The following is a 16,741-nucleotide window of genomic DNA, read 5'->3' on the forward strand; positions in this document are numbered from 1 at the left end:
CCATCCCGGGCAACACCTGTACGCGGTCTGGTATTTCACCTTGTACACCTGCCTGGAGCCCGTGTAATACGCAGTTCTGAAACACAGCAAAACAAGATACCGCTCGAACAACGTTAATTCCTGCAGAATGAGGAAACCGGAAAGAACAGAAGTTGTAACTCTAACTGTGGATGTAAATAAAACGAGGAATTCGGTTTTCAAATGTGCTGACATTTTTTTTCCACCTGGTCTAGCAATGATTGCTGATGCTAAGAAAATACTTTTTAATTTACTTTAATCGGGAAGATGAGAGACCGGAGTGTCCAGGTCCTCATAACACCCCTGGCTCTTTTCTCCTTTTCTAAACTATTTCACAGCTCTGAGCTCCTCTCTTAAACTACTTGTTAACAAAGGAAACTTAAATTTTAAGAACAGGTATTTCAGTCCAGCTTTAGTGAGCGTGAGCAGGTGTCTCCAAGGGGCTGCTGAGCTAAAAAATCATCAGAATCCTGATGGGAATATCAAGCTGCTCAAAAAGCTCTCCATGCAGTTGTGTTTTAAAGGGCAAGGCTTCTACGGGTTAAGGCTGGCAGAACCGCTTCCCCGAGGGAAAGGGTTTTCGCCTCCTCGGTTCTCCTTCGGCTGCGCCCCGCAATAACGCTCGACTCCACATCGACGAGCCCAGTGCTGCAGCCAGCACCAGACCGGCCACGCCACACGCGTGACCACGTCTCTCGTCTTCCAGAAAAAGCGAAAAGCCCTCTGCAGCCCAGCACGGTACCGGGACGCGACGGCGGCCACAGCCCCACCGCTCGGCAGAGCCGGCGCAGGCTTGGCAGGGGACGCTGCGCCCAGGCAGGAGCTGAAGGTCCCTTTAACAGCTCCTACGAGTTACTGCCAGGGTGGGAGCTGGGGTAGTAAAGCAGGGATTGATCTGAAGCATAAATAAATAAAAGCGACACTTTTTCCCCCGGAAATCTGATGATGCGGGTATGTGGAAATCGAAACACAGATAAAACTTTTGAAGCTGATTTTTAAAAAGCTCCTTTGGCAGAACATGAAACTACTCCACCAAAGCAAATCAGACAAACAACAACAAATATTTGGCACAGTAGATGCGTTGTACATGTCCACTGAAAATATTTATCCTAACTCAGACTAGTTGTTTGATTTTGTCTGAATGTTTCTACAAAAAACCCCAAATAATGGTGAACCATTAATTCCCGTGAAGGAAACCTTCGGCTACTCTTCTGTGCCAACCAGCATATGGAAGCACAGCTGAGAAAAATAAAAGCAGATACCGATTTTTTTGTACGAGCTGTTAACAAATTATGAGGGAAATACTCGTGTTCCAGAAGCAGCTGAGAAAGCAATTTGCAGTCACTCAGGCACCAGAACAGGTAGCAATCAGGCGCAGATCCATCTGGATCCTCTTAGCAGCGAGGGCTATCTCCCAGCCCAGCCCAGGGCTTCAAGGCGCTGGCAGGGTGCATTAGGAAGCACAAGAGGACACGACGGGTGCAGGGTGGTGCTAACGCAACAAGCGTTCACTGCACGGGCCGCTCTGGAAAACACCGTCCTTTTCACCCAAAATGAGAAAGACTGCATGGCAGCAAGCAGCCTCTTCCATCTGCCCTGCGTAAGCTCAGAAATGAGGCGGAAAAGGTATTCCAAGGAATAGTAACGTAGGAGAACTCAGGACTAATCCTGGCCTCCTTTCTGCCCTCAACAGCACCCTGAGCAACCTCATCTCACCAGTCTTGGTGAGCTTGATCGGACACTTCAGATCCGTAAGTCAGTCCAAGTGGGTTCTCAAGGAGATGCAAATATTTTGACAGCCTCAGTTGCCTGTGGATATCTGGATGCTGCAGACTGGAAAGAACCACATAGGAGATACTTTATCTTCAATGTTTCTGTTTTCTTTTGTGTTTTAAGGAGTCCCTGGCACAGAAAATGTTGAATGAGCGAGAACTAATGGAACCCAGGCTTAAAAATCCTGCTGTGTCCTGCTGCTGGAAAATCCACTTCCAGCCCCGCTGGGACAGTGCCGTCATTCCTCCAAGCTTTTGTTACTGAGGGCTGAGCGAAGCTACCTTCTGTTGTTACCTCCCTTGGGAAAGTCACACAACCAGTAGCAAAACCATCACTTTACCAGGAACAACGAGAAGCCCAGCCCGGAGGATGCTCACCTCACCTGCTGAGGAGCAGACGCGGGCTCTCCGAGAGGGCAGGGCCCTGTCCTGGGGGTGCGGAGCAAGGTTTGCTCTGATTTTTAGGAAATGTTGCAATCCAATACTCTAGGCACAGCTACAAGTCTTCTAAAAACAAATGCTACTGGTTTTGGAATGCACAAACTCAGCAGACAACCACCCCCTCGGCTGCCCCCCGTCCCCCGCCTGCCCCAGCCCACCCTCCCTCCTCTGCCCACCTCCCCTAAACTGCGCTTACAGTTTAGGCAAAGCGACGGGGCTGTAGCAGTGTCTGCAGCACCCCAAGCGTGCCCGGGAATTGTAGGAAATCAGCTAACGCCGATGAACCCTGCACGTCAGCGACTTGTGCTTCGGCCCCTCGCCAGGCAGGTGGGCCAGGCAGCAGCACCGCGCGGTGCACTGGGGAGAGGAAGGGCAGATGCTGGATTTTCCTAGTCGTGTCCATGAACCCAAAGGCACCGAGGCCAATTTCAGGCCAGCCCTGTGCGTGTCAGATCCTGAAGCTGTTAATATGCTTCCTGAGCCCCGCGCTGCCGGAGCAGGGTCCAACTGGAGCAGCTCCAGCGGGTGAGACAGAGGCTGCGGAACGTCCCTGTGAATGCCGAAACCGTGCGCTCCACTGCCCTCAATTGCTCAGCACAAGGGAGCTTGGCAGGAGATCTTCCATCTATTGGAATGAGCTCGCTGCGATGGGAACTTCCCAAAGAAGTTTAGAGTGGGGGGATATGGGACAAAATCTTGCCCGAGGAAAGTTCTGCTGATGGTCCTTTCGCTGTACTTGCTTTTAAAATTCCCTGGGTGAAATCCCTCACAGCACCTCCAGGCTTCACCTCTGTATTTTCATCAGGAACAGAGTTTTAGCACTAGGCTGTTCTGATAGTTACAATGAAGCATGTCAGAAAGTGTTTTCATTTCAGTTCCGTGATTTACAATGTCAAAAACATACACTGCAGAACTAAAGGGGCAGCTGGGTCTGAAGAGCTCCCAGCCTTTGAAACAGAAGCAGACGGGGCACCTATCATTTCAAAGTCCTCTCTTAAAACACAGTCAAAAGACGGACTCTGTTTGCTCCTTTATTACCACTACACAGATATCATCACCGGGATAATTACTGGCAATTACAGGGCTAGGAGGAATTCCTAAAGTCAAGACTTAAAAGCTGTCTCTAGTCCAAGATGCTTCTTTGAAACTGCTACTGTCATTATTATTTTGTAGAGGCTTGTAACTGCCTAATGAGGCCAGAAAAGCAGGTGGAATACAGAAGAAGATTGGGCACGTTGTAGTTTGGCTGCTGTGTCGGTAAGAAAAGTGCGTTATTTGCACCGCTGCACAGGTTCACAGCCCTCCCTCTGCAACTCCTCCTTCCGTGGTTTCCCAGCTCCCGGCACAGGCCAGTCGGCGACTCAAGGGATACTACGGTTAGCTGAACAACCGCATCAGTTTTCCCCTCAGAGTACAGGCAAACTCCTTTCTTGCACGTGCAAGCCTAACTCTGCGGAGCTGCACGCTCCTCCGATGCGGGCCTGGGCACGGTCCTGCTCCCAGCGCGAAAGGAAGCCGAGGACCCCGCAGCAAAGCCTGCTACCCACCACCACAGCAGTCACCCGTCCTCGCGGAGCATCACCTGCACCACGGCCACTTTTTTTGTTGTTTTTTAGACCATGCACCATAAACGTCACTTGGACCCAGCTACTGCCTTCAGCTCTGTAAAACTACAGGGGCATTGAGATGCCTCTGCTTTGAAGCTGAGACATCTGAAGGTCCAGGAATAATGCACGTGATGCAATTAAGTCAGTTCATTAACATGGCATGATCATAGGAAACAGATGTAATATGTCGTCAGAAGACTGGAAACAGCTAACCACAACGCCAAAGCTTCTTTAGAACAAAAGCGATATATCTTCTCTTCGGGAATTCCTTAACAGCTTAAAAATGTCACCAAGATGCCAGGTAGGGTCAGAAGCCCCTCCAGCTAGATACGCATAGGGTTTACAAATCTCTCATAGTCTCCTGGTTTTAGCCAAGAAAAATATCTAATAAAATAGCTCTGCTCTTTACGGCTAATTTGTGGGTTCAGAGCCACATCTCTCTGTACGTAGCTCTCCGTTTGCAGCGACCCCTGAATGAACCGCCGTGTTACCCTAAGGCCAGACCCGCCGAAGGCCAGGTACCAAGCGTTGGGCCCTTTCTTCTCTCTCCCTGCAGAGCTGCCGGGGATCGGGGAGAGCCACAGCCGTGTTGTCTGCTCACCGAGACCCCTCGGAGGGTACCAAGCAGTTATTGAGGCTGTTTCCAGTGCCGGACCACAGCCTGGGCAGCAGGACGGGCACACGCGCGGCTGTTCCCAGCCCTCACCTCCTGTGCCCGGACCCTGCCAGCGGTGCAGCCGCTGCCGGCGCGATGGGCTCTCCCCTTTGCAGACGCAAAGCGAGCAACAAGCTCACTTCCCCAACTGCCGCTGGTGAGAAGGAATCCATTTTCATCACGCAAGGAGCAAACCAAGCTCGAAGGAAGAACACGTACCTCCGCTCGTAGCCCGTGCACCACTGCCGTCCTCCGCAGTCCTGCTTCCACACTTTGACGGTGCGGGTAAAGGCCTGGACGCACGGCTGCTGGTGCCGCACGATCGCCAGCTCCTGCTCCGCGCAGACATTTGGCCTGGCACAGAGAAACAGAGAAACAGGGTCTGCACGCTGCTGAGAGAAGAGTGCAGTGCTTCCACCGCTTAAACAGGCACCAGCTAGGGGCAGCTTCATTTCCTTACTGAAAGAGCAGGAGGATCTTACGCAATACACAGTATTTGCCTCCTCGGTTAATTAAATCTGTGCAGGGAAAAGAAATCCGCAGGTCGGCCAGCCACAAGCAGCTGTCAAGTGCAGCCTATCCACCTCCCCCAAAAACTCTTGGATTTAACGCTCCTGTGAACAGATAGCGTGCTAACAGCGTGGCACTGGCACCAGCAAAACATACAGTACAATAACGTCATCTGTATGTCTCAGAAGCGTGTCATTAGGCCTTCGTGAATCAGTTAAACACTGGAGAACTACAAGGTGAACATCGCAAACCCGTATTTACAGACGGAAGATGGCCACACGGAGAGAGGGCACGTCGAGGGATCCCATGCTGCGAGTGGGTGGCAGACACGGGAAGCCTGCTCCGCCCTGAACCCCCTCCCCGAGCCTCCAGACCCGCAGCCCACGATGAGGCTCAGACACCGTAACAGGAGGGTGAAGCAACACGGTTTTATAACATTGCAACACAGCAAACTTCAGTGAGATCGGGAAGCTGCTGGCGTTTCGTACCTCTAGGTCCTGGGACGCTCTACAGCCCACTTGAAAAATGCAGCAGTTCATTACTTTTCCACTGATACGTTAAGGCTAATTTTTAGCCTTAAAACAGAGAGGATGGATGAGAAAAGAGGCAGCAGCCTACACCATAAGGTAGCACAATAATTTCTACGTTTGTCCATTCTGTCCACTCTCAGTTAACGAAGAATACATATGCTTTCTTTGCACCTAGGGGAGTATTTTCCTGACTACTGTCATTGCAAACACCAATGATACCTGCATCTTCTGACAGTGTTTGGGGAAAAAAATTATTCTGCCACTAGAAATGGTACATCATTTTATTAATACTGCTTTAAATCAGAATTCAGTTTGCTGTCTTAGATGCTTTCTCACTCATTCAGAGCTAAGGGCTGCAAGACTAATTCCAGTAAATAAAGTGAATATATATAATTCAGTGAGTAAGAAAATAAGGAAAATACCGTTTACACTTTATTTCTTTTCTAATCCTAAGTCTCTTTCACCAAATATGAGTCAGTAGTTTTAACTAAGAATGAAGAGGGAAACATTTGTCCTTGACTTAATAAGTTATGAGCCATTCATTCTCTGGGACTGCTTCTGTTGCTTCCAATTCTTCAAAAGGGACCGAGAGTTTTCACAAAAATACTTTCTATAAAAGAAGTTAAACTAAATAATTTGGACGTGGTGAAGCATAGAGATTGCAGCTGGCATCTGACTGCTCCAAGACGTTCAATTACACCGCTGTTCGAGCAAGCCTGGCAATGCCTTTGGGATTAATGGCGTGCTTCCTTCCCCCTCCAGCTTTGCTCCGAAATCTCCTCTCGTCATCCCCACATGCGGCCACTGCCGAGCCGTTTGGCTGGCAAAGCTCCGCACACATCACTTCACCGATACAACAGTCCCCAGCGCTAATGGTGACTGCCAGAGAAGCCCTTTCATTTCGTGAGCGTCTCCATACGCAGAGAGCTGCAAGTTGATGCAGAGAGTGGCACTTCCCTACCCCGGACCTCCTCTGCTGTGAGCCTGCAGGCGCCTGGCCTCGAGCCGTCTGCGCGTCCAAAAAACGAACTGAAAGGAACCACAAGAACAAGGTTGGCAGCAGCACCGTTTTGGTGCAATTTATTACAGCCAAGAAAGGTTCTTGTGTGCCCCAAACAGTGGCTGCGTGCGTAACGGGCATCGCCAGCAATGCCCTGGGGGAAGCGACAGCACTTCCCAGGCGCTGGCGCTTTCTCTTCCCTGACGCTTTGGCACACAGCTCATCTCTAGTGTCTCATCCAAGAAGTCCTAAAAGTACTTGTCAAGGCAGGAGCACAAAATCTCTGACATAGGGAGAAAAGGCATCTTCTTGCAAAACCTTTATCTGCTGAAAAGGACGCCTTTTCAATCAAAAAGTTAAAAACATCAGGAAGGGTAGCTTGGAGTTCGCACACCATGCAACACTGGGTTCATTTACAAAAAGAATTAGAGCGATCCCCCTGCATCGAGAGATCATCTTCTGGCAGGAGACCAAATCTGCAAGGAAGTTTTCCAAAGAAGCCAAATGATTAACACCAAACTGTAACTGTAAAATTTAATTAAAAAGAACGGACTACTTGCTGCTAGAGTAACAGCAAAAGGGGGAAAGAAACACGCAATAAGAAAGAGACACATGAAGTGCAATAAAAATAGCAGTTCTGTGAAGAAAGGTCAAACTATTTACACAACGATCGCCTCTCGCTCTCACACGGTAGCAACATTTCCGTTAGAAACGGTGAGTTACCTCCTACAAGCAGACTATCCAGATTTTCAAATTTCCATTCACCTTTATGTACATCTGGTACTAGATAAAGAAACACAGAGCAGCCCTCCCTCCCCCTCACTCTCTCTGCTCCCCCCTTCACCTCGGATTTGAAAATACTGTATTTAGCTTCTGCTTTACAGCTCCCTGCCTATAAAAACACTCCGGTACTCTTTTCTTGCTACTTACATATGGGGCTGAAGTTTGCTCCCAGAAGCGAGAGAAGATATTCTCAGTGCAAGGATGAATGAGAGTGCCACCACATGAAACCCCATTGCAACAGCTCCTCTCTTCCCCCCAAGGTGCTTCCAGTGGGTGCCTAGAAAATCTCACAGCCTCCTCAAGGACGACTTTGGAGTTCCTGTTCCTCAAGGAGAACGCTCCTGGCTACCTCCTGCTCCCAGCTTGCCGGTGTCTCTCTTCCTTGCAAAGGACAACGCTATTGGAGCACGCGGGAATTCTTGCACGGGGAGAGCAGATTTATCACTCCTAGGTGCTTCCTCCCACGTGGGTTCAGTTCAGCAACTTTCTTCAGTCCATGGGAGAAGATTACAGTGCAGATTGTCACTGGGTTTTTCCCCAAACCAAACCTATCTTCTTACGCTCATTTGCTTGTAGCAAAATGTACTGAAGTGACTTCTCCTTCTGGCATTTGCTTCTTGACAAAGCCCAAAGACCTGGTGGCTCACAAGACCTGGGTTCTGTCCAGCAATGAAGCCCCATGGGGGTTTAGCTGGTTTGGAGTCGCAATCCACTTCACAAGGCAATATAAAAATCAGCACTCAGCAAGGGAAGGGGAAAAGGAGGGGTGCTCTCCCGCGCACCGAGAAGCCCACCTCACAGAGGGCTTCTCCAAAAGCAGGCAGAGTGCTCGTTTACACCATCCGCACCGCTGAAGCCATCCTCCTGCGACAGCTCCCCACCTTCCTCCGGCTTCCTCCGGGAGCGAGTAACTCCTGCACACGCACACACTAAGAGCAGCTTCCCTGCATTTCAAGGGAGTAACAAAACTTTCCTCCTGCCTTTCCCAGGTCTAGCCCCTTTCCCTCACATGCTCTCTTGTTTCTTTTCTTGCTGACAGTCAGAAATCCCTCCCACCAGCCGTGTCCAACCCCGACGAGAGGAGGGGGGAAACCCTGCCGAACAGTAGCAGACACGATTCGGGTTTGTTTCTCGAAAGACAGCTCTTTTGCACTACCCAAGGCCAACTCTGTACACACCACCCAAAACCCCTTTCCCAGCAGCTCTAAAAATATCCCACAGAGATATAATCTTTCCTATGCTTTTCCATTTAACCTTTCCTATCCTTTTCCATAGGAAAGATTAAAGAGATAACAAAATAGATCACTTCCCAAGGAAATTCTGCTGCGCATGTAAAACGGACAGGGACACATCCGACCTGCTCTCGGCTGCTACGGCGCTGTTAAACGACCAGTTCTGGGGTGGCAGGGGAATACGCTGGGCAAAGAGGAGTCAGGGAACAAGATTAAATTGCTATCTGCCTTTTCCCACCAAACTCCCTACTACATAGGGGAATAGCACAGGAAGAGGTGTTGATGGGGGTTTGCTGAAGCTGGGTGACAGTCCACCAGCCCCTGTGAAATGAGAAAATGGAGAGAGAAGTGCCCACGCCCAATTCTCAGATGGCTCACTGCTAAGTCTCCAAAAAACTGCCGCAAGTATCACCACTTGTTATTGCCAGTCCTTGCAGCAACGGTGAGGGCTTACAGAGGGCTGAGCCGCCTCCTGCCTTCCTTCCAGGAAGGATGGGCGCACGGCAGCCAACGCAGGAGGATGAGGAAGAAGAGAGCGGCGCAGGGATGCCGCACTACAACTCTCCTGCTTGAAAAACCTGCCAACAAACTCTCTCACCAAGGGCGAGGAGGAATCAACGCAGCAGCCGGGCACTGCTCTGCTGCCCTGGGGCGGCCCTAGGCAGACCTGAGCTTTGGCAAATACTGATTTCTGTGAGAGAAGTAGGATAAGAAGGTTTAGGTAGTTTCAGTGCCCATGCCATGTGCCTATTTTGCCACTGAAAGACAACCATTACATCAAGACTAAAGTCACTGACAAGCCATGCCTAAAAGTTGGTAGCTCCTGGAAGAAACCGAGGCAGCTACTTTTTACACCACAACCCTTCCAAAGTCACAGCAGTTGCATAAATCATTTAGGTCAGAGAAAAGAGCGGGTAAGAGGGGCCAGTGTTTTCACTTAGAAGTAAAGTATCTGCCAAGCCTAACAGATGGGAAGACGTCGTCTTTCATCGTTCCTAGAGAAGAAAGGGCAACTACATAAAGATGTTTTAGAATGATGGAGAGAGCTCCAGGATACAATAAATTCAGGCTTCCATTTCCCTGTCAGGACTTTAAAAGTTAGGACTTCCCTTACAGTAGGAAACCGTAAGACTGCTCTCCGTTAGTCTTTCAGTGCTAATTTACCGCTGCTACCCAAAAGCCTTCCTTAGGCTTAGCTGATCCTCTGTTTGGGTCCAGCTTCGGCAAACGCGGCGCTGGGTACGCGGTATCTGGACTTGTCAGACCTCCAGGTGAAATCTGGGGCAGGGCGAGGCCCCAGTCCCTCCCAGCCCTGCCCAGGGCCCGCTGGCAGGGTGCTGGGACGGGTGAAGGGGACCCCGGCCCCCAGCCCCGCAGGCAGGGAGCGGGCAGAGCCTGGAGTGTGGCTCCCTCTCCAGGACACGGCTCGGCGCCCAGGGACAGGGATTAAACCCCGTCCAGCCACAGGGATTAATCCCGGTCCTCCCAAACCGTGTCTCGGGTGACAATCCCGGCTACCCCGCGGGCAGCAGGCGGCCTCCGAAGAGGGTCCGGGCTGGTCTGGCTGCGGGAGGCAGCGACGGCGGCGGGGGCTGCGGCCGTCCCCAGCAGGCCGCCCGGAGAGAGAAGGGGAGCTTGATGGGGCAAACCGCGCCTCGAACGCGGTCCGAGAAGGTACCGAGCGTAAAGCCAACTCCGCAACTCTTTTGTGAGTAGCTCCCGAAAAGCGATGAGGCTTCCCGTTTAAAGAGGCTCGTGCGAGCAAGGGCTGCAGAGAGTACAGCAGAGAACTTGCGAAACGCATGTGAAAGATGGGTATCTGAAATCCAATACTGACTGCGAAGTCCATTTAATATGTTTTCAATTTTGTACAATTTCCCAGCACAACTGCCTGCTGACGATGTCATCCTCTGGCTCAGGGTAAAACAGCCCTGGAAAGTGGTCAAAGATACAATACGGTTCCATAAATAGTGATGATAATGTCTGCAATAATGCCAGAGACCACAGAAATATCAATACTAACTTGCCATTCATTCCCTAGCATTATTTAATCTTTGCTATCAAGGACGTGGCACGGGCTTTAGGCCTTAAACTTGCGGTTCTGCCTCAGACCGTCACCTCCCTGTGCTTCGTGTGCCACATCGCGCCCGGAAATTTTGACCAGCCGGTGTTTAAGGAGTTTGTACCTCCGACCAAGGTTTGCTCCACAGTAGCTCTGACCAGCCTCTGCAGATCCACGAGTCTCGCTGCTCCGTGGCTGTGCCGGACTCTACCCCAGCACAGCAGCACGTTCCCTGCGGCGAAGCCCAGGGCTCCCCGCCACACAGCGCACGGGGCACCCGCCTCCCTCGGCCCGCAAGACCCGCGGCAGGGCCGGACAGGGCTCGTACGGCCCCGGGCGAGCAACGGCGGCAGCCCACGCCCTGCGGGAAGGGCGGAGGGGGACGCGGGGCTGCCGGCCGCCGCTCCGCTCCGCTCCGCTCCGCTCCCCGCCGGCGGCAGCACGGCCGCGCATCCTGCGCTGGCGGGGGTCACGCGTGGCCGGTCCCCCGGGTTTCGCACAGGTACCGGCTCCGCGCTGCGCGGGTAGGACCCGGCGTGCCCAAGCGGCGGCGGCAGCCGCAGCCCGGGCCCCGCCGCCGAGCTGCAGTGCCGCCTCCCGGCGCCGAGGGGAGGGGAGGGGAGGGGAGGGGAGGGGAGCGAGGGCGGGCTCGGCCGCCGGCGTTACCGCCCGCCCCGGCCCGCCCCGGAAGGCGGCGAGCGCCCAGCCCGGCCGCGGCCCCGGCCCCGCCGCAATGCTGCAGCTCCGGGACGCGGTGGAGAGCGGCCCGGCCGGCAGCCCCGGCAGCCCGGCGGCCCTGCTGGTGCCGGGGGAGGCCGGGCCGCCCTTCCAGCCCGCCGCGCCCCCGCCCCGCCAGCGGCTGCGGCCCCTCAGCGTGCGCACCGCCACCCGCGCCGGCCGCCTCCGGGAGTACTTCGTGTTCCGGGTACGGGCCCGCGGGCGAGGCGGGAGGGGCGGCCGGGCCCCGGCCGGGCCCCCTCCGCGTAACCTCTTCCTTCTCCCCAGGTAGCCGGGCACGATAGAGCAAGCGGTCAACGAGATCCGCGTGGTCGTGATGCCCGGCGAGGACGGGGCGGTGCAGAGCGTCTGGCTGCTCACCGAGTAAGTAGCGGGGCCGAGGGCGAGGCGGGCGCTCGGCGCGGCGGGGCGGGCTCCGGGCGAGGCTGGGCCCCGCGTGGCTCAGGTCCGTGTTTCCAAGCGGCGCCTTCCCCGCTGCGCTCCCGTCTTTAAAGCCTTGCGCGTAGTCGTGGTTGCGGGTGGACGCAGACGCCTCGAAGGGGCCTGGGGTGGCCGCGTCACGGCCCTGTTTCTGTAGAACCCAGCCCGCCGAGGGGTTGGGATGAAAGCTCGCGAGTTAACTCATCGCAGAACCCGGCACAATACAGAATGCACTCGTACGCTAAAAGCACTGACGTAGCTTTAATAAACGACTTCATCAAAAGCCGTGCCTGTGTGCCGAGGTACAGGCCGTTAGCCCTATCCTTCCGCAGTCAGCACAATGGAAGTGACGATGCGCGGTGTGTCTGGGCTAGGGGGTAGGAGCAGAGCACGAGCCGAGCGTACCTACTTCTTCGGAACAACGCTTGGCCAGATCTGCAAGCCCCGAGCGCTCCCTGGGGCAAGCAGAAGGCAGGGACGGTTTCGGTCCTTCCACCGTGGCACAAGTCAAACTGGCAAGTAGCGGCAGAGAGAAAGGTTCATGGCAGGTGGAAATCCTCCGCCCTTGCCTGGTCCCGCTATTTGCGCTTACCTTTACACAATGAGGATAGCTTTGGTCTCGTCAGCTGTACGTCAGTGTTCCTGTTGAAGCAATAGACAATTTTTAATTTTTGTAAGGAAAGACAATTAAATCAGTAACCCTAAAAAGAAGCTGTAGCAGATTTCAAAGGTGCTAGTTTAAAAGCTGAGCTCATTACCCTTAGAGTGAAAATATGACCTACTCTTAGGTTGCTCTAAGGGTGAAATAGCATTATAGCTGTGATGGTTCAACAGCATAGCCTGGCAAAATACTCGGGGAAAGGTAGGACCTTTTATTAATGAAATTTGAAGAAACCGACAAGTTTTTGAATGTACAGACTCTTCTTACAGAGGAAAATACTAAGTCAGACCACACAGCTGAAGAAAACTATTTCTCTCCCCTGAACATGCACAAATGCAGGTAATGATTTAGCAAATGTGGCAACACGCTAACAGCACGGTATTAAACGCTTACTGGAAGAGTTGTTGACTTGTCTGCCCCATGAAGGAGCGTTTGTTCTCCAGTAACAGGAGATAGCACTAGAGCTCTCCCTCTAGATCTTCAGACTTACTCTGATTTTCTTAATATTTTCCTATGTTGTAACACGACTGCGTTGTGACATCCAACCTCTTACAAGACTTGCTGATTCAAAGCAAAGGCCGTAATGGAAAATACGGCATTACTAAGACTTCAGATTTGTTCTCCTTAGCGACTCTTCTATCTGTCAAGCTGTTAAGTGTTTCTAGCCATTAATCAAAACTGCTAAAGCTCAGTCGTGTTATCTTACCAGAATTGATCACTGGAACAACGAGAAGGAGCGTCTCGTTCTTATCACGGACTGGTCCCTCCTGATCTGCAAATACAACTTCATCAGCCTGCAGTGCCAGCACGTGACGAGGATAGCCCTCAGTGCAGTCGATACCATCTCTGTCGGAGAGTTTGAGTTCCCACCTAAATCTCTGAACAAGTAAGTCGGCATAGTAATACTGACATATAATTGTAATTCTTCTGTTGTTATTGTAAATAGTTTGAGCTGTCAACCTTTGTCACTGACCACTGGACAAGTTTGAGAATTCTTCCTTTTGCTCCTGACTTTGTCAACAATTACTGAAGCTTCATGAGACCACCTCAGAGTAGCTGCTGTTTTGCTGGGACAGTTAGTAGTCACGTTAAAAGCGAGTTGGTCAAGGACTTTCAAGATAAGATGGATAGGTTTGGGAGCAGAAGTTCATGGCCATTACGTAATGCAGTAAGTAGCAGCAGCACCTTAGCATTACTAGAAAGCCGCATGTAAACGTCAGGTCGTACGTAAATGCAGGCTATCACAGGCAGTACAGTTCAGGCGCTGTGTCCTAGGTGTCTGATGAGCTTACCCTGTTTGCACCCGGCTTATAAGAATGTACCTTTGCATATTTCAGGGGCTGAAATCTTCTATTAGAGGAAATGCTGTTCTAGAGGAAAAACTTTCAAACTTACATTTCAGCTTCCAGTTTTAAGCAGGTCTTTTTCAGACAGTGCATTTCTAATTAAACTTGCCTCAAAGACTCAAAAGTCTTACCATATCAATTCTGCTGTCGTCAATATCAGGCGAGAAGGTATCGGTATTCGAATTCAGTGGGACAAGCAAAGTCGCGCCTCCTTCGTGAACAGATGGAACCCGTGGTCCACAAACATCCCGTACGTCACCTTCACCGAACATCCAATGGCAGATGCTGATGAGAAGATTGCATCCCTTTGCCTAGTAAGGACCGCACCTCTCCTATTCTAGATGGCTTGTTGATCTTGTAGGCGGGATACGACTTAGATTATTTTGAAAAGATATAGCAGTTAAATCAAAGAACTTAGAGTTGCAAGCTACATTTCCCATTCTCCAGATTTCGACTTGCAGGGCAGCCCAACTGTCGGGTTTTGCCAGCTACCCATAAATGGTTTATACAAGGAAGCTGAAACTTCCAAAAGTGCAGAGTGCTGTAAAACCCAAACGGAAATGGATCTTGGTGCTATTCCTGCTCTTGCTTACCTGACAGGCTGATGCCTGACTTCATCTAGGACTGCCAGCTAATTAAACAAATAATTTAATTGCTAACTGTAAACCTTCACTTAGGTGGTTCTCAGTTTTTCTTGCAATAGTTGCTTTCCTCTGAAGGTTTCCTTAAAAACAGAACACTGTGGTAACTTAAGTTCAACACATCAATGATAAGGGCAGGAGAACTACAGTCAGAAATAAACAATATTAGTCACTGACAAATCTTTACGCATCTAGCCCGTGTGTTTAAGTTCCATGTAAATAGCGTCCTGGTATGAAATTAACTGTATCGTTAAGGTTAAATGTCAGAATGTAAAGTTTATCATGGCACCCGAGATCCATGACAGCTACAGCTTTAGCGTTAATCCTTTACAATTCAACATCAGCAGCTGTTTGCCTAACAACTTTTAAAACAATGGAAAAACATCAAGGTGATTTTTTTCCTTTCAGTTGGAAAACTTTAAAACTCAGCTAATTCAAGCTGTGAAGAAAGCCCATAAGGAGCGTCCGTTGCCAGGAAGGGCTAATGGCGTGCTAGTGCTGGAGCGGCCTCTTCTGATCGAGACCTACCTGGGATTGATGTCCTTCATCAACAATGAGGCCAAACTTGGCTACTCCATGACGAGAGGCAAAATTGGATTTTAAAATTCATTGCACTTAATCTTTTCAAGGGAAAGTGATTTGATACTGCTCTCCTGCGGAGAGCAGGCTGGGTGGCAGAACACTCGATAATCAAAGTGAAGAAGTTAGGGGACGGGAAGGGGGCGGTTGTAGATCTAACGGTTCACGGGAGGCCCTGGTTGTTACCAAGAATGCACAGGTCAGATTAATCTGAGGCAGACACAGGGTAGTGTCGTTCTTATGTTTCGTATCTAATTTACAGTTCTTACAGGGTGAGCGAGCAGCGGTATTTTCCATTTCTAACTACGTGTTCTTCCCTGTTAATTAAGTGCGATGGGGTACCTGCTACAAATGCTCCGCACAAATATCCAAGATACAGTAGAATGTTCATGCCGTATTACAGTTGTGTCCCTATATATGGTGTCAGATCACGTGGTGTGCTTGGGATTGATTTGTATCATTTAAAGAGGTATTAATGTTCACAATTACAGTAATCTTAGCATTTTGATTAATGCCTGTTAAGAATTTTGAAAGCTGTGTCAGTCATTCTTTAGCGAAACAGAGTCAGCAAATTTTGTTAAAGCTGTACTGTTACGTCTGCTCAGAAGCAGTGTACGTGAGCTATTACTTTGTACGTGAGCTATTACTTTGTACACTGAAGTATATGGCTGAATATGCGTTTATTTGCTTTTTGTAAAAATACCTCCCTCTAAGAACAGTCTAACTTCCTAGTTTCTCATGTATGTTTTCTTGCTGCAGCCATAAAGACTCTTTTGAGAGTATATTGCCAAAAGCCTCACAAACACATTTGCCTTCAAAGCTATTATTTATAAAACTGAAAAGGAATTCTATTTTGATTAGATCTATATTCTTAGCAATTTTTCTTAAATGTACTCTAGTTTGGGACAGCAGCAGTGCAGGACTTTTTAATGGAGACAGATTAGACTTTAAGAACTGTACATCAATCTTGATTTATACATTTTTGCATTTAACCTCATACAAGTGTCCAGGAATGAAATTCAGAAGCAGCATAAGAGATATGACAACTGAAATGGCTCTTGAGGTTACTAACAAGCTTTTTCATTGCATATGACCTTCTATACATGCCATTTGATCAGAGCATTTATCTGTGCAACTACAATGCTGAATAAATGCTGTGCTGCAGTGCTGTTTTTTTGAACTTAAAGTAGATGTGTGTTTATGAAACTTATGTAAAGCTGAAGTCATGATGAAATGCAACAAGTTGCATGCCCCTCTACATTTTCCAAGATATCTAACTTTCATCAATCTTGCAGTAAAGTTAAATTTCAACTCAATTTGTTCTTTGTTCTTCGTTTTGTGGAGACTGAGGCTGTGAAATTAAGTTGCAAAAGAAAAAACATCCAATAAATTCCTAAACAATGGGCTCCCTTCCTTTGAAGAATATAGTGGCTGGCTGCTGTTAAAGGATGGTCCCATTGCTCTTTCCCTGCCAAACCGTCCACTCCAATTTGGCACTAGATAGTTGGGTCAAAAGCTCCCATTTCAGTTGCCTGTAATATATCATTCTAAACTATCAGTTACAATCCTTCTTGTAAAAATTCAGTATAATAAATGTCATAGACCAGGCACAATTACTGTCACCTGTTAACATCTTAGTCTGGAAAAGCAAAATTATTACAGATGACTTAATTTGCTTTCTGAACAAAGAACTTGTTTTGCTTTGACAGTAATTGATTTGCTAGGAAGTGTCTTATGATGTATGTA

At 49.9% G+C, this 16,741-nt stretch overlaps 1 protein-coding gene across 1 annotated transcript; it reads left to right on the forward strand.

The window, feature by feature from the left end:
* Window positions 1-11,291: 11,291 nt before the first annotated feature.
* On the forward strand, window positions 11,292-16,311 carry TPRG1L (tumor protein p63 regulated 1 like). The gene is made up of 5 exons (XM_072883591.1): window positions 11,292-11,535; window positions 11,620-11,711; window positions 13,139-13,315; window positions 13,936-14,089; window positions 14,825-16,311. The coding sequence occupies exons 1-5, from the start codon at window positions 11,344-11,346 to the stop codon at window positions 15,017-15,019; spliced, it is 810 nt and encodes a 269-aa protein (XP_072739692.1). The 5' UTR covers window positions 11,292-11,343; the 3' UTR covers window positions 15,020-16,311.
* The last annotated feature ends 430 nt before the right edge of the window (window positions 16,312-16,741 follow it).

This window comes from Ciconia boyciana, chromosome 19, assembly GCF_034638445.1.
Source record: "Ciconia boyciana chromosome 19, ASM3463844v1, whole genome shotgun sequence".
Lineage (NCBI taxonomy): Eukaryota > Metazoa > Chordata > Aves > Ciconiiformes > Ciconiidae > Ciconia > Ciconia boyciana.